Consider the following 25,420-nt stretch of genomic DNA (forward strand, 5'->3'; position numbering starts at 1 on the left):
GTAACCATCAAGGAAGAAGAAGATTGGTAAATACCTCCCGTCTCTAATTGGGACCCCCTGAAGGCGTGCAGCCTAGGTATAAGGGAAAACAAAATGAGAAGTAGACCCAACTCCACAAAAACGGAAGTCCATCCTCAAAACAGCTGATTAAATTGACCTACCTGGTAGATCCTACCCTTACCTAACTGACTCAGAAGCTAAAGGCTCCTCTGGAAGCTCTATAATTTCTCATAAAGTTCATGATGTAATTAAAATCACAAGGCATAACAGTAAACAGGACCAAAGGGGAGTGAACCTCAGAAACCAGGAAGAGATCCTCAGATGAAGTTAATATTGATGTTACCAGTCACTTCAGAGAAACTGTGGTTAACACGCTCAGGGAAATAAATAGTGGGGGCGGGGGAGGGGGATTTCACTAGAAAATCAAAATTTATTTTAAAAGTCAAATTTTAGACTTTAGAATGGAAATAATAATAATCAAAATTAAGAGCTCAGATGAGTTCACAAAAATTCAGACTCGGTTGAAGGGAAGATTAATGTTCTGGAAAACAGGTCAGAAGACAATGTATAATAAGCATGCTATTGCTAATTTGAAAATATATGTGTGATACATGTGCAACTGAAGTCTCAGGAGAGGAGATGAAACAACGTAAAGCAGATGAGACATCTGAAAATATAATGGCCAAGAGTCTTCCAAAACTAAAAATGACTTCAAGTACGTACCATGGAAACATTGGAAACCCTAAAGAGTTAAAACAAACGAGACCCAACCAAGCCAGGCCCACCAGTCAGTGACAGAAGTCCTTGTAAAGGCTGTGTGTGAGGAGGGAGAGGCAGCTTAGGGACAGAGAAAAGGGGGAGAAGGGCTTCAGAGGGGCTGGGGACATCCTACCATCTGACCCCGTCACCAATTACATGGGTGTGGCCCCTTTGTAGAAATTAATTGAGCTTTATAGTCACTATTTGTGCATTCTTTATATTTATGTTATTTCAGTTAACATTTCAGAGCAGAAAGCAAAACATTCTTGAGAAGTGGAATGCAGGATTTCAGAAGCACCTTGTAAACCAAGCGGCCACCTTTCCGTCAAAGACTAGACTAAAGCTACATTGCCTGAGGGCCTGTCCTCCTGAAACAGAGGTTGCCGAAAGCAGAGATAAGAAACTGCATGCGAGTCCAAAGTAGCATTTCGCAGGGGAGAGTAACAAAAAACTGTTCACCTAAGCTGATATGACAGGATAAATAGTATCACAGACATTCTGTTCTCAGTAGCTGACTCAACAGCCGCGGCTGACAGATTTACAATGGAGAACTGAATCCTCAGATCAGAAACCATGTGCTCTTTTGGGGGCTTGATGACCTACAGTACACACTGAAACCCTTAAATCAACAGGTTTATGGCATTTATGGTGAAGCACTCTGACAGGTCTGCTTCATCAAACAAGCCTCGTCTTGACTCCGAGCTCAGCTAAAAGCTGGGCTATCAAAGGCTAGCATTTGCTAACATGGGAGGAAAAATGCTCTGTTTCTGCTCAAACACTTAATGGAAACCTTTCTTGTGCTTTAGGGGTAAAGAAAAAGAAATGGCGCAAATGTGTAGAAATGTACATAATCTTTAAGACCTATCAGTGCTAGAGAAGACGTCCATTCAATGACTATAGCTGCTGCCCATGTTACCATAGCACGGCCCTCAGTGTCTGTCTGGGCTGGATATAAGTGGCCCACATAAAACCACTTTCTTGAGGGATAATCACATAAACCACATTACATAGCCATTAAACATGGATGCTCTACAGTAGTGTCTCTTAAACTATTTTGGCTAAAAGCCATGTCTAAAAAATTAGTACACATACCTCCACACATTTTATTACATGGCTCAGTGAGCAACATACCCACACTGAAAAATTTCATTCCATACCCTTCCTAGATAATAACCCAGCACTGTCTAGTCTAGCGTAGTTAATGCCACCAATAGCATTTCCCTTCTTACTAAGGGTCCTCATAGCAGAATAAATTGATTTATGACTCACTGATTGGTTGCAGCCCAAATTCTGAAAAACAAATTCTCTGAAAGGGATCAGATTTTTTTTTCAAATGTGTGAGGCAAGCTGCCTTTTTTTATTTCACCAATTCTCAAAATTGGATGAGCATGAGAATTATTGAAAGTGCAGGTCCTAAGGGTCTCAGCCCCAGAGATGGTGATGCACTAGGTTTAGGGGGAGCCTTAGGAGTCTGACCTTTTATCGCAGGAAGACTTTAGAGGACAGTGCAAGAGATGTTTCTCTCATTCCATCCCTTCATTTTCAGATGGGGAAACCGAGGCCCAGAGAAGGGAAATGATTAGCTAATAAGGGTCTTGGGTCCAGAACCAGTCTCTTGGCTCCCAGACCACCCCAGCAAATGTCCAATGGCCTTTTGGAAGAACCTCAGATTATTTCAGACTGACTCACTTATTACAACCAAAACCCTATTTCTCTACCAAGTGCCAACAAAACACAAATATCCACTGCCGGCCTGTTCTAGGGGATGAGCTGGCGAGGAGAATAGCCACTGTGATTTATGGTGATGGTAGGTGCTCACTGAGCAGTCGGGGTTCCTGGAATACACCACTCACCCCAGGGCAGTCACATCCACTGCCTCTCCTGTGGATGCTCGCCCCGAGCCCAGACACACAACTGGCTCCTTTATGTCCTTGGGTCTCTGCTCAATTGTCAGTTCACCCGTGAGACCTTTCCTGACCACTCCATAGCGAAGAGCAAACACTCCCTTCCACCCTACCAGCATTTCCTATCTCCCTCAACCCACTTTGACCTTCTGACATCCTATGTATTCACTTGTGTGTCTGTTGTCTGTTTTCCTCCCGGCCTGAGGGTGGGGACGTTTTCTCTTTACTCACTGCTAGATCTCGAGTATCTATAATAGAATACATCCTGGCAGACAGAAGGCACTGAAAACTTCCACGTTAAATGATTAAGAGGTAGATGCTCATCTTCTTTCCACAGCACAGTGATGTGTTTTGCATGAAGAGCGTAAGACCCCCCACAACCATAAGCGACAGGTGATCTCACCCACATGTTGCTGATGAGGAAAGTGAGAAGAACAGAAGCACAAGAGGTGGAAGGCTTCCTCAGCTCACAAGCAGAAGCGCTGTAACTCATGCTGGGGTCACTCTGATGCCGATGCCCCTCCCCAGGGCCCCGAGGCTAGACTGCTTCCTGAACACTTCCTGGTTGGCAGTCTATACATATCTGATAACTGAGTGAATTGACTTGGACATCTTTTTAATATTTAAATTATTATTTGATTACATTAATACATAATTAATGTGGAATTACATATTTGTATATATTTATATTTGAAAATATATACTTGAGTATATATACTTGAATATATATATTGGGAGGAAGTGAGTAAACAAGTGTCAGGCACTGTGACTGAGTTACAATGATAAGAAAAAAAGTTAAAGGCAGAGTTCACGCCCTCATGACACTTGCCGTCTAGCTCAGAGGACAGACATTACTGAAATAATCCCATGACTGACTATAAAGCACAACTGGAGTATGTTATGAGAAGAAAAGATGCAGAATCAACTTTACCAAAGATGGTGAAAAGACACGGCTTTTACAAAATCAACCACGGGGTGCCCAGATAGCTGGTTAAACATTATTCTGGGAGTGTCTGGGTGAGTGTTTCTGGAGAAAAGGAACATTCGAATCGGTAGACACAGTGAAGCAGACTGCCTTCCACCTGGCACGCGGGGGGTCCTCATCCAGTGGCTGAAGGCTTGAATAGCACACAGGAGCTGAATAAGGCTGAACTGGCCCTCTCTGCCTGTCTCTGAGCTAGGACCTCGGTCATCTACGGCCTTCAGACGGTGACCGGACCTTACGCCATGGGATCTCCTGGGTCTCCAGTTTGCTAACTGCAGATCTTGGGACTTCTCAGCCTCCATAATGCATGAAGCAAGTCTCCATAATTATTCATTTATATATATTTAATCTTTTATATTATACTGATGCAGTATATGTTAATAATGTATTATGATAATTATATATTAATAGAATATATATGTAATAGGCACATGCTCTTCTGTTTCTCTTGCAAACCCTAACCCTAAGCCTAACCCCTGCTGAGTCCACCACCAAGAACAGAAAGAGAAAGGGGGTGTGCCTGAAATGCAGCGCCACTGTTTCCCTGAACTGAGAATGTCTCCTTTCTTTCTGTAGAATAAAGGCCACCTGCTCCTCACTTCCAATCTTTCTGAGGAAACCCTCTCCTCGTCTGGCCTGAGAGAGCCAGACTCAGCAAAGGATCAGAATATCAGAGCCCAAGCCAGGCAGCTCTAACTCTCAGGTGGGGGTGGGAGCCACGGCTGAGAGTCCTGGAGAAACCTTCTGCTGGCTGACTGGGCTGCCGGCCCCCGTTAGCACTGCCCCAGCCAGGACGAGCTGCTCAGACAGCCACTGGGGCAGAACGACAATGAGTTAACTAAATATTCTGATGCATCAACTGTCATCCTAAGTCAGATATAATATATTTTTGAAGGTTCACTGACTTAATTTTTGCCACTGAACCCTTCTGTTAAATAGAGAAATTTTATAATAGTGTGACTTGAGCTTTTAATGTCCTGACCATGGATACTTTAAAAACTATTTTTTGCTTTGCTTTTCAATCTGTTAATTAGTATAACTTAGTATGAAAACAAACCAGAAATATGACTTAATAAAATTTCCATTTAAAAAAAAAAGCAAAAGTTAAACTAGCAGAATTTGACCAAATATAATTAGAAGAAAATCCATGTATAAATTCTGAAATTTGTCAAGGCATAATCTCTTTCATTTATCATCAGGAGAAATACTCCATTTAACATTCTCATTTTAAATCTGAGTTTCACTATCAGAATTGTGCAACTTTCTTTGTAACTGTATAAATGGGATGCCTCCAAACACAAATATCAAACTGTCCGCAGCAGGGAGGATTCAAAAGAAACCTGAAGCTGCTGTGAAAGTCCTGTTTGGAAGATGAGCAGTTTTAGCAAATTAGTCAATAAAAAGGGAATCTTCTCTGCCTGTTTGCTTTCCTGTCTAAGGCAACTTCCAGACAGGAGAAGAGCAGACCTACACTGTCCAATAAAGTAGCTGTTACTGGGCACTTGAAATGTGGCTGGTCTGAACTAAAACTGCAGTAATTGTAAAATTCACACTTGATGATGTATGATGAAGGTACCTCATTAACAGTTTTTGAGTTATATTTTGAAATATCATTTTTAATATATTGGGTTACATAAAATATATAGTTGACTCTTGAACAAAGCTAGGGTTAGGGGCACCGCCGACCACCACTCAGTCAAAAATTCTGGTGTGACTGCAATACCAACATGAATTTCACCTGTCTTTTTTACTTTCTTTTTAAAATGACTACTCACAAAATTTAAAATTACATTTGCCAGCTTGCATTATATTCTACCAGACAACAATGTGCCAGAGCAAAGAAGAGATGGAATTCCACGCATCATAAAAAGAAAATAGAGGATTTCATGGGGGGGGGGAGGACCCCATTTCTGTTGTCATTACTTAAAAATAAAAATCCACTGCACACTAAAATTAGATTCATTAAAATAAACATCTTCAAAGACACAAATGAACTGCATATGAATGTTGAGCAATGTAATCAATCAATAAGCATTCTTGGTCTACAACATTGCCCCACATGTCATCGTCCAAACAAATCAAAGAAGTCAATTAGAAGTGGTTATGGTGTGTGAAGTCATCCCCTAAGCCAACCATGCCGTCCCCATCTCCCTCCCACTGCGCACTGACAGGCATATAACGTCCTCACTTGTATTTGCTGCTTTAAAGCCATCTGAGTTATTGTTGGCAGGCACAGAGAGGTGAGTAATAACCAGACAACTGACAGAGTAGTGAATCAACAAGACAGATAATGCAATCCAAGATTCACGGGGAGGAACAAATATTGACAGTGCTCGCTGCAGCAAGACTGTGCAGTGGGGCAATGCACCCCATAAATGTTGATTCACGATGTGTGCAGGCAGATTGCTGCTGCATTTACCTGCCGGCCACTGCATGCCAAGTGCCTTACTGCATGACGCTTGCCTGCTTCCTCTATGAGACTGTGAGCGCTTTGCAGCCAGTGTCCACAACTTGTTCATCCCTTTCACAGTGAGGACTTTCATTTCAAAATGACAGAAACTAAAGTTAAACTACATTAACTAAAAAAACAGGGTGGGGGTTAGGGTTCATATGAATGAAAAGCCTGAAGTACCATATTTTTTGCTCCATAAGACACATTTCTTTTCCCCCAAAAGTGGGGGGAAATGTCTGTGCGTCTTATGGAGCAAACATTGCGTCACAGACCGTGATGTGTATTACCTGACCTGTCAGTGAAGGATGAAACCATTGTACGGTCATTCAAAAAATGTGGCATTAGCAATGCCTTAGATGGAACTAAAGATAGTATCATATATGAAGATAGCGAAGAAATTGCTATCAGTGATTGTGAGCAACTGAGCTTCATAAATTCTGACACTAGCGATGATGAGTTCTTGGGGTTCCCAGAAAACTAGAAGAGTACTTGAACTTAAAGTCTCTTCTCATTTGTTAATGACAGTGATGATGGTTCTTAATATCGCTGTTGACTGCTGTTCACTTTACATGGCTGAAGTATTATTCTGTTGTATTTTATTAAATATCATATTTTAGTACACCATTTGGTTCAGAATATATTTTTTCTTGTTTTCCTCCTCTAAAGCTAGGTGCGTCTTATGGTCAGGTGTGATAAATAGTATGAAGAAAAACAGAGCAGGAAAGGGGGATAGGGAACAATAGGGGTCAGGGAAGAACTTCTACAAAGATGATGTTTGCATAGAGAACTGAAGAGCACCAGAAGTGAAGGAAGGAACTAGGTGAGTGCAGAGTCACTGGAGTAGGGGCACCTGGGGACATTGAAAGGCAGTGGAGGCCAGAAGGGCTGGGGTGGAGTATATGACAGCAGAAGAGATAGGACATCAGGCTGGAGGGGCCAGATCACATAGGATCCTGTGGTCCAGGGTCATACATTTGTATCACATGCTATGGGTAACAGAAAACCCATTAGGTGATGGAGAAGGTGACATTTACAGTGATAAGAATAGCTTATAGAGACACAGGAGATGAAAGAGAATCATCAGACAGGAAGAGGGTGCAGGAATCCAGGTGAGATGTGTAAGATCACCAGGTATTTCCATATCTTCACAGGCTGATGCAATCATTTAAATTTCTTGCATCATATTAAAACTTAGTCTCATCACTCCCTTAGTTGTGCTCCCATGGTGTTTTAAACGTACCTTAACTATTGCATTAATTCTCTTGCACCGTCCTTACATGTTTACATTCCTATCCCTAGTCCTCCCCACCCTCCCATGGCAATATCCTAGAACTCAGGAACCATATTATCACTTCTGAATTTTGATACTCTATCATAGTACTAAGGCACATAGTAAGGATGGGTGAATGGGAGGGTGGGTGGGCATGTGGGTGAATGAATGGATAGGTAAGAAGGAGGAAGGAACCAAAGGAAAAGAAAGAAGGCATGGCAGGCGATTAGTTGCTGAGAGCTAGAAATATAAGCTCCAAAGTGACCTCACACTTTGTTAACCAGGTATGCTTATAAAGGGGTTGAGTAATTTAAAGACTGTTGCAAATTATATAGATACCAGTGTACTTGCCACTCTTACATGACAGGTGTACTCGAGGAACAGAGGACGGAGAGAGGTTAAATGATCAGGTCAGCTGTTGAGTCTGAGCACAGGAGAGAATTAGGTTCCTTATCCTGCATTCCAGTTAAAACAGAGCTCCTTGTCTGTCCAAGTACAATGAAGAATTTATATGTATACTAAATGTATAAATTCCCAACTACATGCAGTGGATGGAAAAACCTAATATACCTCTATAAGGTTCTCAGGCTTGAGCACACATTCATGAAACACTAACATCCTGCCCTATTTCATTCCCAGAACTGGCCCCTGTGCCCATTCCTTTAGGTTGAGAGAACACAAAGAGCATAGAACTTTTATCTCTGCACAACTGCAAATCCAGAAATTGAATCCACATGGATAGGCTCCCTCCCTCATAAAAATGCAAGAGTAAATTTTATTATAAATACATCTCGGTGTCCTCAGAGGTCCTGTTATTTTCAGCAGTCTGGGTTAGCATACTGTCAAATTCAAAAGCAAATGCACATCTCTTCATATATTTGAAGATGGTTTTCTTGCTGCCATCCCAAAAGTAGGTGAAGTACCTGAAATCATTCTTCTTAATGACACTGTAACAAACTGCAAGTATGCTCTGCAAAAAATAAACTTACATAAATACATTCTATCAAAGAGGCCAGTTTGTGATTGTGCTATATCAATGGTTCTCAGCTAGGGACAATTGTGCCCCCAGGGGACACTTGGCCACATCTGGAAACACTTTTGGTTGACACTGGCCTCTAGTGGGTTGAGACTGAGGATGCTAAGAACCCTGCAATGCACACAAGACAGTGCCCCACAAGAATCCATCCATAATGTCGATAGTGCCCAATGGAGAAACCCTGGGCTAATTAGAATAATTTCCTAAGAAACTTTAAATAGTGAATATCTAAGGACACTTGCTCTTCTCCTTGGATCTATTGTCCTACCTGCCCCATGAGGCAGCATGAGTAGCTGATGGATAATTTAGGATGACCTTGGCTCTAGAAAGGGAAGAGACTCAGGTGTTTGCACCTGCTACAGAGTGAGCACTAGAGAAATTTTCTGTATTAGTTTTTTATTGCTGTATAAAAAATGACCATATATATGTGTGTACACACACACACACACATACACCAGCTTAAAAACAATACCCATTTATTAGCTTGCAGTTCTGCAAGTCAGAAGTCTGGGCACAGTGTGACTGGATTTTCTGCTCAGGATTTCCTAAGGCTAAAATCAGAATGTCAGCCAGGCAGCATTCCTTTCTGGAAGCTCTGGGAAAGAATCCACTGTCAAGTTCATTCAGATTGTTGGCAGAATTCAGTCCCTTGCAGTTGCCCGGCTGAGGCCCCATTTCCTTGCTGGCTGTCAGCTAGAGGCCACTAAGCTCCCAGAGACCGCCTGCATGCCTTGCCACGTGGCCTCCTCAAGCTCCCAGAAACAGAGACTATCTCGGGTGGCAAATCCCTCTAGCTATGAACCTCTCTGACTTGTTCTAATTCTACGTTAGGTCAAACCTACCTGGAAAATCTTCCTTTCTTTAGGTCAACTGATTTGAAGCCTTGATTCTACCTGTAAAACCCCTTCCTACCAGGACCTAAATTAGTGAGTGACTGATTGGATCATCGAGAGAGGGTGTGTGCACACCAGGGGCCCAAAGCTTGGGGGCCAACTTCAAATTCTCCCTACAGTGATGTGTAGACGGTCTCACCATCTCACTTAATCCTCACAGCAACCTTTTGAAGTTTTCTTCTCATCTCCAATTTATAGATGAGGAAAACTAATTTTCACATAAGCTGATTATGCCCCAAAAGTGGATGAAGGGTACATGGGAACCCTCTGCAACTTCTTGGGAGTCTAAAATTATTTCAAAGTAAAATGCCTTCAAAAAGAATAATTTCACCACGGTCGCATCACTAGTAAGTAGAAAAGATAGGCTTCTAAAATCCCACGCATTTCAGCATCGTGCCATCTGAAACTCTTGCATCTCTAAAGCGATAGCACTTCTAAAGCCCCTGACGTTTATCTAGAGCAGGGTCCTCAGTCTCGACTGTGCATTAGATCCAACTGGGAACCCTTTAAAGAACACGGATGCCTGGGCCTCCCTCAGACACAGTGCGTTTACTGGTCTGCAGTGGCATCTGGGCCGCTGTATTTTTTATTTTTTATTTTTAAGATATTTATTTTTAGAGAGAGGGGAAGGGAGAGAGAAAGAGAGGGAGAGAAACACCAATCAGTAGCCTCTTGCACGCCACCAACTGGGGACCTGGCCCACAACCCAGGCATGTGCCCTGACTGGGAATCGAACCGATGACCCTTTGGTTCACAGGCTGACAGTCATCCCACTGAGCCTCACCAGCCAGGGCTGGCGTCTGTGTTTTTTTAAAAGCTCCGTATGTTAGGGATCACTGATCTAGACATTATTTAATCATAAATGACAGTGTTAAATATGTATATTAAACAGAAACATTAAATATGTATATCATTTACTTTACACACCAAAGGAATCCTTTTGAATGAAACTCATCTCACTTCAATGCCTTGTACCAGAAAGCAAGGACAACAAAAGCCTGAGGCAAAACTAAGAAGAAGGAAGATGCATTCACAAATTCAGAGTGTGAGAATGCATTCAGCTAATATTTTCTTTCCGCCACATCTGTGCTGCAATAAAACAAACCTACACTTAAGGTGAAATGAAAAGTTGCATTTGCTACTTATTCACAGAGAAATTAATGTTGGGTAACTCGTTGTTTGCCTCCTGGAAATGACACAGTACAATATAAAAGAGAGACGAGGAACTGGAAAATCCCAGAATGAACCCATAGACACTAGCCAGCACTCTGCTGGGGGAGAACTCACTAAATCATCAGATAATCACCTTTTACTAGTTTATCTCAATCCCTTTCAAGTGCCGCCTCTCCAAGAAGGGTTGTACACACAGCCGACATCTAGTAAATTAGTGATGTGCACTATATAATTTATATTAGAAAGCATGCCCCCTTGACTTGTAGTGGGAATAAGGGCAGATAAAATAGCCCCAAGCTCAGGAGCATGAATAAGCAATCAAAAGAATTGAGCTGAAAATGAAATCCTTCGATCCATCCAAGGCACCCCTTCAGGAGAGGTAAGCATGCTGTCCAGACAGACGGCTCCCGCCAGACTTGTATTACGGTATTTCAGTACACTCTGCCTTGTAACTGGATAGAAAAACCATGGGAACAAGCTTTCATGGGAATGACTTGACGGAACTGAGGAGGAGCTCCTGGGTTTGTGGGCTGAGGTATGTAGGAAGCCGAGGCAAATATTTTGGGGTTAGGAAATCCTTAACGTGCAGTGCTATCATTGGGCCTGTAGAGAGCTGGACCGCAGTATGACTTTTCTCTTAAATTGTTTATTTCTGTCGGTGGAACACCATGCAATTTTATCGACACATACACTCGGCAGGACAAAATTATTCTTCTAACTGACTTGGTCTTAGGCTCAGGGAAAACAAAGATGAAATGAGCTCTCAGTAACTTTGCAAGTTACACGACCAGGATGATGGCAGCAGTGATGGTGGGTGACTGATGTCAATATCAGCAAGCAAATGTCTGGCCATAGTTAATGTCCCATATGTGTTTGGCACCTCAGCTTTTCACAGAGTAGCTCTCTTTTCTCTCCCCTCCCCCATAAAATGTAGAATTGCATTGCATGCAACTACTAAGAAGACCCACATATATGCATGTTCTCTTCAGCAACAGCAAAAGGAAAAAACTAAAAAAATTAATCCAAAGGTAATGATTAAAAGTGCAGCAGTTAAAAGAATAAAATGTAAATATAGTAATAAGGAAGGAAATCAATGATACGTATTATTTTAAAGCATTCCTTCTTCTCCAAAATACTTCAGGAAAAGTATTGACTAATATAATTTATGTATATTTTAAATACATGTGCATACACACACCCACAACAGAAATAATAAACTCTGGTTTCAAAAAGAGCTCAAACTGATGGCTAACCATAGCATCCTTGGCCTGCTGTGTGTCACTCCAGGCCTCCTCCTATGCATTAATTCACATGTCAACACATAAATTAAAATATAATGGAGCCATGTTCAGATACACAGATCAATTGAGTGTGGCTCTCTGAGGCTTACAGGCAGGTGACAGAGCAAAGAAAGCACAGAGTCCCACATACTTGTTGTCATGTATGATACAGGTGATGACTGTAGTGTTATTGCTGTGTAAGTCCCATGAGATACCAGGCATTCTTGGAAATGCTTGAATTATCTCTAGAGCTCAGAATACCCTGGATGCAAATTGCTGAGAGATTAAGGAGAAAAAAAAGAAACAATGATGACATCACTGGGTACCTTGGATCCAACCCTGCTCTAAGCTAGCCATCCTAGCACAAGGAGGAATGAATTAGATTATTCTAGAGCAAAAAAAAAAAGTTTTAATGCTTAACCTAGTTGTAGATGGAGTTGGTGTACTTGCAAATGAAAAGTCCTATCATATATAAATAAGAATAATCTCTTCATTCCGATTTACATTAGCCACCCCTGCCTGTCTGCCCCCCTTAGCATAAATACTGGCTAACGCTAGTCAGAGCCTCGCCAGCCACGCTTACACAGTGTGACGCAGTCCATAGAGCAGAAGCAATCTTCCCGGAGAGGCCCCAAAAGTCCTCCATGTGCCCTAAGACGTCCTGTGCAGACACCTTTAGGACCCAGATTCACAGTCACCAGGGGCCATTGGAACCATGTGTGGAGCTTTTCTTCCCTTTATTCGAATGGATAATCGGGCTCTAACCAGGACCTGCTGAACTTTCAGGGATGGGGCCTAAATATCTGTTGTTTTTTGCTTTTTTCCTAAGTTCCCAGCTCTTTCTGATGTATATGGAGAAAAGAAACTGCTACTTCAGCCCTTGAATACCCATATGTTGACTCACGGGAAAAGATTATAAAAGCCAAGGGCTGAGTCTCAGCTGACTCTTCTCTCCCCAGCTCCAGTTTTAGTAGCTCAGTACGTGCTCATAAATGCAAACTGTGCTTATTGTCTAAGCTGTCACTCCCCTGCCTGTGGGTGGTAAGGAGGACTGGCATTAGTCGATTTTGAAAACTCCTTGGTGGAAGTTCTGCAAAAATAACAATATTACACTCTCATTATCACTGCCAATATTATTACTAGGTGCCAGGTACTAGTTTAAGCATTGTACACGGAGTGTTTTTCTTTCAATTCAACATCTATAACCCCCTCGGGGGAGGTACTGCTGTTACCCTCATCTTACCAATGAGGAAGTGAAGCTGAGAGAGGGCAAATAATTGGGCCTGGGTCACACAGTGCAGAAAGGCCAGAGCTGGGGCCTCAGAGTCTTCCCTCAACACCATTACTCTGCCGCTTAGCACACATGCGTCGCTTGTTCATCTTTCCTCTCTGATTCTTTATCTTTCTCTCATTTTACTTCTTCTTTAGAGATGATAAAATGTGGTTACTTCCCCCAACCCCCAACAAAATCCCCAAACAGTCTCAGTGGGATGATGGCCAACACCCAAGTGCTCTCTTCCTGTCTTGACAAGCTGGAGGAGAATCCAGGACGGGAGCCTCCATTGCCATTTCCTTCCCAGGCCCTTGCCTTGTCCAAAGTCAAGAATGATCAAGTGTGTGCCAGGCTAAGCGCTCACTGTGAAGTGCCATGATCCTACGAGAGGCACAGCATTGCCGCTCCCACTTACAGGTGAGAAAACCGAGGTACGGAAGCAGGAAGGAGGCGTAGGGAGTCTGATGGTTTGGCGGTCATCACAAACAGGCAGAGAGCATGGTGGGGAGGAGTAGTCTTCCTCCCTCCCGTGTGAGCTCCTCTCAGCTCAGCCTTGGGGGCCAGCTCTCAGGCTAAAACTTTGGCTATTTTTTAAAAAAAGAGATTGGGCGGAATTTTGCTAAAAATAGGGCATACAGGAAAGGGGGGGGGCAGGAAAAAATCTTTTCATCCTTGATGAAGAAAGAAAGAACCTAAGAAAACATCTCTGCTTTGGGTCAGACTGTATCCAAAAACTTGTAAATACAACGTAGTCTAATCCTTCGTTTCACAGGATCCTCTCAAGTGGCTGAAAACTTCCAAAGAGGTATGTGTAATGCAGCAAACCCCTGCTAGCTAACAAGGCCCCACAAAGCAGCAGAGCTTGGTTTCTTTTCTGCCTGTCTGGACTAAGGTCATTTAACTTCAGCCCTTTTATGAATGGAAATCGGCTTTCTAAAGACCGCTGGGCAGGCAGTGACCAGCACCAGACAACTCAATGGCTGAGCCTTCTGAGTCATAAAATCCTTCTGAAAAGGGGAGATCAAAGCGTCCCTAACACCTATTGAAACCTAACTGCTCCCAAAGTTCCTCGCCAGGACCCAGTCTCTGGAGGATGGGTTCCGCCGTCACAGTGTACAAAGGCCACCACTAAGAAGGATACAATGAGGGCATTAGGGCAGCCAGCCATGGAGGAGAACTGCCACTTATGGTTTAATTGTTGGGGATAAAAAAAAAGAGAGAAAGGAAGGAGGACCAAGTGACAAAGTTGGACAGTATGTCGGAATCGAGGCTGGAAGGATCCTGTGACAGTCCTGATCACGGCACACATGCCACTGAGCTCCTGACGCCGGGCTGAAGCTGGCCCTCCTCATCAGAGACTGGACAGAAGATGCCAAGAGACACAGGACCGCAGTCTGCCACCCTCACCAGCTGGGCCCTCGCTGAGCTCATTAATCAAATGTAAACTCCTGATATATTACAGATCTGGGCGGAAATGCAATAGGGGTGACAGTGCTTACACATATTTTCACTTGATTTTCATGTTGTGAGTGGCACTTGGTGTTAAGAGTATCTTAAGTGGGGGTGCATTTGCCCAACTGGAACACATGGGTATTAGGTTTATCAGGTTACCAGTAAAGAGCAAATAATCTTAGACCTAGGTATTGCTCTTTCATGGTAAACCACAGAACCCCAGACAAGTTGTTGATGGAAGTATGCCTTAAAAAGGGAGAGGGTGGTTAAATTAGGATCAAAATTCCACCTGTTGGAGCTTCACAATGCACGTTGGCATATTGTAAGTGTGAAATTTGTTACAGAAAACACATTTGCCTAATTGAATTTAAACTTAACATTTCCCTAACTATATGGAAACATACAGTCAGGAGACCACTTACATGGTCATGAACTGCCCCCCCCCCTTTTTTTTTCCATGAAGCATCATTTAAGTTAGAAATCAATACACAGCATTATAATATTTCTTGGGTGATTTTCTAATTACTACTGGACAGTGAAGGAATGCCCCTTGAAAAAAAGTTTTCACGATCAAATAAATTAGGAAAACTCCAGGTTTAAACACAGTTCAACAAATGTCTTTAATGTAGGACATTTCTGAATTCTTAATATGCTAATATGCATGGTAAAGCTCCAAAGGGTGGCATTTGACAGTCATTTGACCATGTTGCCCCCTTTTCTAAAACCATACCTCATGGACTCCTTGTTCCAGGGTTGTGTTGAATCATAGCTTAGTTCAAAATAAAATACCAATTTCTAGGTGTAAGATTACTGCTCCAAGTTCTCTCTTAGAACGAAATTCTATGAACTGGAGAAGAGCATCCATTCTGCTTCCCATTTTACTTACTGTCTCCAGCCAGTGCCTGACATAACAGAAGCTCATCAATAGTTGTTGAACGAAACAATCATTCAATGTGTCTTTCTAGTCACATCCCAAAATACACTTCCACTAAGATTCAAAAATGGGATCCATCTCTCAATCCAACCAGAAATCAAATTAAAACAATTTTTCTGTTTATCCAAGGTCTTAATCCAATGGTTCTCTACTGTTAATATGCATTCAAATCATTTGGAGAATTTAAAAGATACATTCCTGGTCCCAGCTTCCCTGACTTTGTGTTGTGGGTAAAGAAATTCAAACGTTTAACACCTCAAGTGAAGCTAAAGCATCTGATTGTACTGAGAAAATCACTACCCTAATAAAAGGAGTCACTAAGGTGGAACATTTCTGCTAAGAACGGTCTTTTACATCTTCCAGTGTGCAGAAGAAAGATACAGTTCTTTCTTCCTCTATCTTCCCAGAAAACAAAACTAAGAAATATTGGTGAAAGTAACAAGAAGGTAAGTTGAAGTTCAACAGCAAGATGAAGGGTCTCTCAACAATGCTGTGGACTTCCTGGAGGTAATGACCTTCTCATCACTGTGATAGTCAAGAAGAGGCTGGCTGTGGTAGAAAAAAACACACACGGCAGACAGTGATATATATTAGGTTAACCTGCAACCTGAGATTCTGGAACAAGGGCTAAAAATCCAAACGCCTCCCTAGAGTGCAAGGCAGCCAGGTATAGGGGACAGCGGTGAGCTGGAGAGAGCTTGCTCCTTGATAACGGCATTCAAAATTTAAAAATAATCACCCCAGACATAGAGAGAGGTGGGCAGGAGTCACTCCGGGAAGTTCACGACTCCTATTTTATAAGTTATTCTAAGTTAATAACTGTCTACCCAATGTCTGAATAAAGTGAGACCTGTTAGTTTGGGGAAGTGCATTTCCAGAAAATATTAAGTAGAGTTTAATTCTGAATTATTGAGGGAAATTCCCTGCCAGAGAAGTATTAACTGAAGTATGCATGTATGCATGTAAGTACTTATAGCTCACTATTATAACCCATCCAGCCATTCTCGCCCTCTCCTGGGGTTTCCCTAGCAGTCAAGATAGCTTCCCTGTTGGTACTTTGTTATTTATCTAAAGGTGGCCTATTACTTTCCTACTGCACAGTGCATGCACACTAGGGGGTTGCTCTAACCCCTAAAGGCATTCTGATGCCAGTCACCAGAAACACTGGTGTAGAGACGTCAGGTGGAAGAAGCTTCATGTCCTAGTCTCCTTCATCTCATGTCACTTTCTGTATTAAGCAGAGCTGCTCATCTCTTTTGGCATGGGGACTTTGATGAGTATCTCCAACAAGCATGTTAGAAGTATGTTGTCTTTCTTCTGAATTCTTGAATCATTCACTATCCTGAATCCATTACAGTAGTTACTAATTAACTTTAGAGAAAGTATTAATCCCTGGTTTGGCCAAAGAAGCCAGACAATGTCTCTGGGTTCCAGGTAGGATGAAGAAATTCTTCCTCCCAACATAATTATTTCCCTCCATCCCTAGTTCTCAGTGTCCCTAGTGACGTGCCCCCTCATGTGGGGCTTCCTGTGATACAGCACTCACTGTTGCTACTTGATATGGTTTCGTAAGTATATCAATGCATTGCTAAAGATTCAAAGCCATAGTAACAATGTTAAGTTGACGAAGGTGTTTTTATTCAGAATTCCTGTTTCTATGCACTGAGTGAGGAAAAACCTCCACAGTTTAGGCTGAAAATATCTATACCATTTCTTGATCATGTATGATATAAGTAGAGCACCAAAGAGAATATACAAATGGCCAAAAGGCATAAGAAATACTGAACCTCAACCACTCTCAGGACAATACAAACTAAATTCATAATCACGTCACATCCATCAGTCAGGCCAGCTAAAATGAAACAGACAATAACAAGTGTTGCTGAGGATGTGGAGCAATTGGAACACTCACACATGGCTGCTAAGTGTAAATGAGTGCAACCACTTTGAAAAGTCATTTGACAGACTCTACTAAAGCTGAATATGCATATAACCTGTGACCCAGAAATTTTATTCTTAGGTATATTGCCAACAGAATATGTCCATAAGTTCACCAAAAGGCATACATGAGATTGGTGAGCAATACTCTTCATAACAGCCCCAAACTGGTAACAATTTGAATACCTATCAATAATTAAATGAAAACATGTGAAACTTTTATACAGAGGAATATTATGATTCTACTTATGTAAAATATTAAAATAGGAAAAATTAAGCAATGTTAGAAGTTACAATAGTGGTTACCTGTGGTGGGTTGTGACTGGGGGAATCTGGGGTACTGGTAATGTCTTTTTTGATCTGCTTGGTGGTTACATGGGTGTGAGTTTTTTGAAAATTTATTATTTTTTATATTTTTCTGTATATACATTATATTTCAATACAAGGCTATAAAAATTAATACAGAGTAGTATCTCAGCTTCTCAGTTGTTAGTCTGTCCTTTTTCTTATTTTGTTCCTTACTGTTGAGCAGAGCCTGGATGTCTGTGTTTTGTCAGGTCATGGGGAGGTACAATGAGATAAGCTCGATTCTCTCCCCGCCCCATGCCAAATGGGTCCTGCTGGGACCAACAAATTGAATAATCAGAGGCAGATGCCTCGAGATGGCAGTGGTCTTAGAAATCATTTTACGTGTTTCAGGAGAGGGACCGAGGTCTACAGAAATTAAGCTAATGAGTATGCTGAACAGTGGGACAGAATCTCAGTTTCACAATTCCCATGCATATCAGACTGATACATAGGCAGAAATGACTGACAATTACCTCTTTCACATCCATCCCAAAGATGGAAATTAACTTGCCTCTCTTTCTTATGTGTTAAGTCAGTGGTTCTCAACCTTCCTAATGCCGCGACCATTTAATACAGTTCCTCATGTTGTGGTGACCCCCAACCATAACTAAAGCACAGTGATTAATCACAAAAACAATATGTAATTATATATGTGTTTTCTGATGGTCTTAGGCGACCCCTGTGAAAGGGTCGTTCGACCCCCCAAAGGGGTCACGACCCACAGGTTGAGAACCACTGTGTTAAGTGATCATTCGCTCTCTGTTCAAAAGAAAATCTCCTCCTTATGAGAAATGACACAACATCTGTTAATATGAAACAACTGATCAGATTTCCTGTCACTCAGAGAGAGTGGAATCCTGAGAGAGCTAAACAGGAGGAGGTTGAGTTCAGTGGGAATGAGAACACAGAGCAATCATGGCCCTCTAAGAGCAGCAGTAGCACTTTCCATAAAAGAAGTACTTAATCGCCACAGCTGTCATCTAAATGCTCATGATCCTCATTTTAGAGATGAAGAAACTAAGACACAGATTAGTAAGTTATCCCAGGTCCTACTAGTAAGTTCTGGTGTGAGAATGACTCTGGACAGACTGGTCTTAACCACTGTGCTATGTTTAAGCCACCATGGTGGGGTGTCTATACTCCTGAAGCCGTTAGGACACTGGAATAGACAGAAGAAGGGAAATATGGACCAATGTCCCCAAAAGGGCACGAGACTCATGATAACCAACCAAAACCAAGAGATAGTTGTGGTTGTGTATGCACACATATGTGTGTATGGCCATGTTATAATATATAGGTTATTAGACAGCCACATTGATCATTTCAGTGGATCAAGCTTAGTTAGGAATTGTTAAATCTTTGTTCCACTCTATCTTTAAGGACTATACCAAAGAATATCATAACTCTGGTGGTGTTGAAAGATATTCACTAAATTTCAAGCCACAATATGGGGGGAAAAAGTTAAATAGTAAAGTTTTAACTAGCAAGGAATATGGGAGTCCTCATTCACTGGCACCCATGCCACTCTTGCTTTGTGTTATGATATGCTAACATCATGTATATTACTAACCACATACTCAACTGAGCTTTCTCACAGCCTCTTCCTGGTCATCCCAGAGTGTGACCATCATGTGTCTCAACACACACACACACCAGTCAGGTCAAAGCACTTCTCAATTGCAACATAAAATGAGATCAACCCCAAATGCCATTTACTGCCTCATATATTTGATTGACTTCTGAGACAAGTATCATTTACATCAATATTCTTGGCCCAGAGCTCAACAGATGGGGATCACATAGAGGGGAAAGAGCACTTGTCCCAAATGCTTTTAAGTGTTCTGCTTCCCTGGATGGCACCCAGGACCCTGCCAGCCTGCAGACACACCACACTCTGAAAGGACATCGTACATGAGCAGGACAACATGAACAAATCAGTTCAAAGAAAACACAAAACCTCCCTTCTACAGTGCAGGTTGGGCTTCACAGGGCTGCTGAATGCAATTTTGCACTGAAATACAGTTTTCCCATTTCAAAGCAATGTAGGGGCATGCAGCTTGTGAGATTTATATAATGCCTGGTCTCTCAAGACTTCACAATGCAAATGACATCCATCAAATTAATTTCCTTGGGGATCAGCTCAAACATGGAGAATGAAGAGGCCCAGACCATTAAACATCAAAAGAATGTTCTAAATGGTAATTAAAGTTCTATTATATTTTCTTTTTCTGGGAGCAGATTAGATTAATTCAATTGAGAATATTATAAGTATCAAAGCTGACAGTGTGAATGGGTCGAGTTGGCTGGAAGAGCATTTAATATTGCAGACATCTGTTCATTCAAGTTATACAAAATGCACGCCAAAGAGGGAGTTGACTCAAAGAGCGGGGTACTTACCAAGCCAGCACAAGTAGACACAGCGACGGAGGAGGAGCTGTCATTTCTGATAAATCCCTGATAGAAACATCGCTGCACCCTGGGTCCCCGAGTCTCTGAAGCACCATCTTTTCCAAGTACCTGGACAATAAAGTGACTGCTCAAAATCGCCGAGGGCTTAAGCTCTAAATGGAGTTCCTGTCCAAATGCTGAAAATCGGTAATGCAGGGAGCTGCTGCCACTCAGCGCAGATCGCTTTCTCCTGCCGCTGTGCAAAATGTCGTGTGAAATATATGACCCGCCCGCGTCCACTTCTACTGGTGTGACAAAGACGTAATCTGTAAGAGGAAAGATTTAGCTGTCAGCACCCAGAGCCCACAATGCAAACCAGTCACTCCCAGTGCGCTGGCAGAGTGATGCACAGTTCAAGGCCATCTCTGTCCCACTGCTACCAGGCTAGATGGAATATAATTCAGAGCAGCTCGCGAAGAAGAGAACCCAGTAGCCTTTACAATGGGTTCTGTCTCAGTAATTCCTATAAAAACTGACAGCCAAGTACAGTCCTGATGAATGTCAAGAATGTTTATGGAGAAGGCCACAAACTCTCCTGGTCTGGGGAGAGATCAATGGACTTTTTTTCTATTCGCCATAGAACCATTCATTCATAAAAATTGATTTTTTGAGACAAAATTAATACATATAAAACTATAAAAGTAAATAAATGAATCTTTTATTTGTAGGAGATTACTGTCTTTGAGTTTCACCTGAATTGGGAGCATTTTGGTTGAGGGGCAGAATATAAATTTCAAATGATAACTCACAGTGCTGAGTAACGTGAGGGTATACCTCAGAAAATTAACAAGGAATTGCAGTTTCCTATTTCCAATATTAATTATATGTGACAATAAAACCCCATAACTTGCAACACTCTTAACATTTTACTATGAGCTTTCACAGAGACAATCCCATTTAATTGTAAGCACAGAATATAGTGGATGCATAAAAATGCCTCGACATTGTCAGAACTTTTCCTACACAGTCTGATGTTTAAAATTGCTCAGACATGTTGCCAGACCAGGGACACCTGGAGAGGCATGTTTAGAAATACCTTCACCAGTGCTCCCCAGAGCAGCACTAATTGCTGCTCGTTCCAGAGAGGAGGAGCTACAAAACAATTTGCTGCTTGAAAAAATGAAGCCAGCACACTGCTTTCTATCACAAAACATTGAAACTGAAAAGTCTCATCCCCAAAAAAGATCTGGAATATGCCCTGTGTGCATTCAGAAACACTCTGCATTTCCACTTTTTAGGCACAGAATGGGAAACTAATTTGGAAAGTGTTTAGAAAGATTCCGAATAACTAAGAGGCATGTTTGAGTCACTTGGGTCCTTGGTTACAGGAGAAGAAAAAGAAAGAGGAATTTCCCTTTTCCCAAAATAGTCAACAACTAAAAAGAAGAAGCAGCAGCCCTGTAGCTAACAGGAATCAATAAGTATTGTTACAGTTACCAAAAAAAAAAAAAAAAAAAAAAAAAAAAATCCCAATATGACAGTTTTAAAATGTTTTCCTCTGTATGACCATCTGTGACTCTTACTGCTTGGACAACTCTCAGTCTTACGATATTCTTTATGTTCTGCCGCTTTCAATTCACTCTTTGACTCCTTTAACTAGAAATATTATTGAATTAAAATTTGGGGGAAAAAGTTTTTCTCCTCTCTTAACCTTAAGAAACAGAGCAGGTGTACACTAACTATTTCCCTTCTTTTAAAAACCCTTAGTATGATGTTTTACAGGTATGTGGCTTTTGATTAAATGCAGTTCTATCCTAGTGAAAAACCATTTCTTCCCTTTGCTAAGAACTGTGAAAACTGTCCTGGACACATGCAACAGAGTGTCTACAATACGTTGTTTCTTACCTCCTTGTCCAGAACCATCTGAAGCTCTGCTCTTAGCTGGGAGGCCACGTGGGAGCCTTAGTCAGCTTTAATGGAATCAGCTCCTGAAGCCGCACCCCCCCCAGCCCCACCCACCCAGACACCTGCTACTAGTTTGTTTCCAGGGGAGAATGAGCAGGCTGATGGTAATATTCAGTCCTTGATGAGAAGAGGGCAATGAGAGCCTCTGTAGAGAATTATCTGATCAATCAGCTCAGGGGCTGACTAAAGAGGTTCTCACAGGTGGTGGCTAGAACAGAGGGGACAATGGAAAGCTGTTTTAGAAACTGCAGCCAGCCTTTCTGGTTGGCAAAAGGTAAATTTCTCAAGAGCTAATTCCTGACTCTTTCCTGTTCCCTCACCCATTGCCTGGCACAGACCCTCTCTGTGACTCTGCCATTGTCTTGTCCCCAGTATGTTCCCTTGTCCCCTGAAAAGAGGGGATACCCCTGCAAGGCTAAAATTTTGAGAATCCACATCAAGGTCTTGTTAGACACCTTAGATCAGGGACCAGATGTTCTGTAGGTGGTGGGAACATGGAAACAAGGATTTTCCTTCTGGGGGCCATAAAGGAAGTTAATAAATGACATAAGTGAAGGGTGTTCTGGAGGCTTTCTGCTGGGGAACCTCGGAAGAGATAAAGACCCCAGAGACCTCAAGCTGTCTTCTTGCCTCTAACAGTGGTCTTTGGGAATCCGGGGCATAAGAGCAAAGATCTGGGGAGAAGAGAGGAAAGGAAGACAAGGAACAGAAGGGAAGAGGAGAGGGAGGAGGAAAGATGGGGGAATGGAAGGGATTCATATTCTTTCAACCCCCACCAAGAATTAGTTCCTGCCAGCTTTCGCAGAAGAGGAAGGAAAGGAGGTAGGTGCCTTTTGATATCAACCACCTAGTCCATGCCCACTTCCTTTCTAACTTCTCATCGAAGAGCGATTTAATTTTTAAACAAGCCATCTGTGAACAAGGGAAAGTACTGTGTTCTCGTTTATGTGACTTGCAGCTTGAGGCACTGATTCTTTTGATAAGTTCAGAGGCCCTGCCACCCTACACCCCTCTCCAAACAGGAACCATTTCCAAGACGCACACACACCTGCCACCTTGAGGCGGGGTGGGGGGTGGGGGGCGAACTTTTCTACCTTTTCCCTCTTTAGGGGGGAAGAGGGAAGGAAGGGACAAAGTGCCTGAAAAGACCCTTCTGGGGGTGGGGGGTCAAATACGAACCATCATTTAATCCGCTGCCACCACTGCTGCTGTCACTGGCTAAGACTGAGGCGACTGACGCACAGCAGAGGCAGCACAGCTGGAGTGCCTGCAAGAGAAAAGGTGACATCCCGAGTGAGGGGCGCGGCCGGACTTGCACCTGGCGCCCCCTGCCACCCACTCTCGGCGCGCCCCTCGGAGGGCACCTGCCTTGGCCACGCGCCCCAGTCCCGCTGAAGCCCACGGCGGGCCCGAGCCGGCGGCGGGGAGGGCGCACGCGAGCAGGAGGACGCACTCCATGGTCAGGTGCGGGCGCGGCGACTACGGACGGCGCACATTCTCCCCGCCGCCCCGGAGCGCGGCGCTCCAGGTGCGGCGCCAGGTGGGAGCCGCCGCCGCCGCTCACATCACGGGCCCGGCGCGCCGAGGCCTCCCCGCCTCCGATCGCCTGCGCGCCCTCCTTCTGCCGGCGCCGGCTGCGGAGCTGCCGCCTGCGGCTCCCCGCAGGGCACAGGGGGCTCCCAGGGCCGGGGTTGGCGCGCGCCTCCGAGCGCAAACGGCCGGGGGACTTTGTCCGTGCCTGCCCGCGCGCTTGCCCGCCAGTCTGTGCGTCTGTCTGGGTCTGTGTGAGCGTCTGAGGCTCCCGGGGAAAGCAGAGCCAGCTGGCTCCCCCAGCGCGCCGGAGCCGAGCGCCCGCCTCTCCACCGCACGGTGATTGGCGACCAGCGGCTCCTGGGCCCGTCCGAGCCCCCGGGCTGGTGCAAGGGCGTGGGATTCCCGGCTCCCACTCCGAGGGAGGGGGCAAAGGGGGAGGGGAGGCTGGGTGAGTTCGAGGGGGAGGGAGGGACCCACCGCCGAGAGAGGGAGCGGAGCGCCCTGGGTCTGGCTTGGAAAGCGTAGTTTAAGCGCACGAAAAGATGAGCTGAAGAAGGGGGAGGTTCAGGTAAGTGGCGCGACGACTTTGCTGCCTTTGCAGACTTCTCTTTCAAGTCTTCTGGGTGGCGAGACAGACGACGTATTGAATTGAGCATTCTCAACACCTCCCAAGTGCCAAGTGCTATCCCCTGCTTTATCTCATTAACCTTGGGCCCTGTTCTTGCAAAGGTGGGAATCATTAACCCTTTGATAAAGATGAAGAAAGTGGGCTCAGGTTGGCTCAAGATAGCCTAGCTTATATAATTTCGAAACTCACAAATCCAGGGCAACGTAGAGGGCTGGAACTGTGAGGCTTGTCACTGTCTGCAGCGTGGCTGAAGGAGACTAGAACGAGCACACAGTTTTGTACCGTTTGTGCAGTTTTACACCTGAAATTTATATAACGTCATTAACCAATGTTATCCCAATACACTGGAAAGAGAAAGAACACACACAGCCGGTGGGCAGTGGCCTCGTCTCTTCTCCTGGATCTTTTTCTCTTCTCCAAGTGACTGTGCTTCCAACCCCTAAAGACTGAGTCCTGGCCCCAGACCCCCCAATCTGCAGAAATGAGCCGTGATAAACAGTGCAGCCATCACCACGGACGTGAAACCCATTTGCTGTGTCCCTGTTCATCCCTCACTGCCTCTATTTGATCCCTACTGTCTGCAGTGATGAACAAACTATATTCTCACAGGCTCGTGGGAAAGGCTCTCGTCGGTAACTCAACAACAGTGCTACAACCTAAATGACCACAAATACTCCAAAGGAAAAGCATAGGCTACTACATTAGAAAGAGTAACAACAGAATCATTTAGGTTGGGGAGGGCGAAGAATAGGAGTGTGTGTGAGTGTAAGATGTCTCTTAAGAGCTGACATTTCAAATTAAACCAAACAGAGTGGGTCAGTTTTATAATGAATAAGAGAAGAAAGCTCTGTAGCATCAGGAGAAGGGGCAGAGCATAGGTGAAGGTCTTGAAACAGGAGAAGTGCTTCCCATCATGGAAAAGTTACAGGTCAGAGCGAGAGGCAGAAGAAGCAGGTAGTCAGGCAAACAGGATCTCGTAGGGTGGGGTGAAGCAGGTAGGAATTAGTTAGATTTAAGGTGTGTGTATGTGTGTGTGAGAGAGAGAGAGAAAGGGAGGGAGGCAGGCAACACATCTCTAATAAACATGACTTAAACACAAGGAGGATTCTGTGGGGATATGGATTGTATGTGCTGAGCAGGGGGAACAGTAAGGAAGCTGCTGCTATGATGGCATACTGGGCCAGGGCTGGCAGTGCAGCGGGCATATCC

General features: G+C 43.5%; 1 protein-coding gene across 1 annotated transcript in view; it reads right to left on the reverse strand.

Moving 5' to 3' along the window:
• The window catches only part of ADAMTS18 (ADAM metallopeptidase with thrombospondin type 1 motif 18), a 135,754-nt gene extending 112,246 nt beyond the window's left edge, over positions 1 to 23,508 (reverse strand). The window contains exons 1-3 of the mRNA XM_090259515.1: positions 23,419 to 23,508; positions 23,230 to 23,317; positions 20,095 to 20,411 (exon numbers count right to left, since the gene is read on the reverse strand). Of these exons, the coding sequence (XP_090115641.1) occupies positions 20,095 to 20,411; positions 23,230 to 23,317; positions 23,419 to 23,508 (495 nt within the window). The remainder of the gene's footprint in view (positions 1 to 20,094; positions 20,412 to 23,229; positions 23,318 to 23,418) is intronic.
• Between the last annotated feature and the right edge of the window lie 1,912 nt (positions 23,509 to 25,420).

This window comes from Furipterus horrens, unplaced genomic scaffold (genome assembly GCF_987537825.1).
Source record: "Furipterus horrens unplaced genomic scaffold, mFurHor1.1.pri manual_scaffold_13, whole genome shotgun sequence".
Taxonomy (NCBI): Eukaryota; Metazoa; Chordata; class Mammalia; order Chiroptera; family Furipteridae; genus Furipterus; species Furipterus horrens.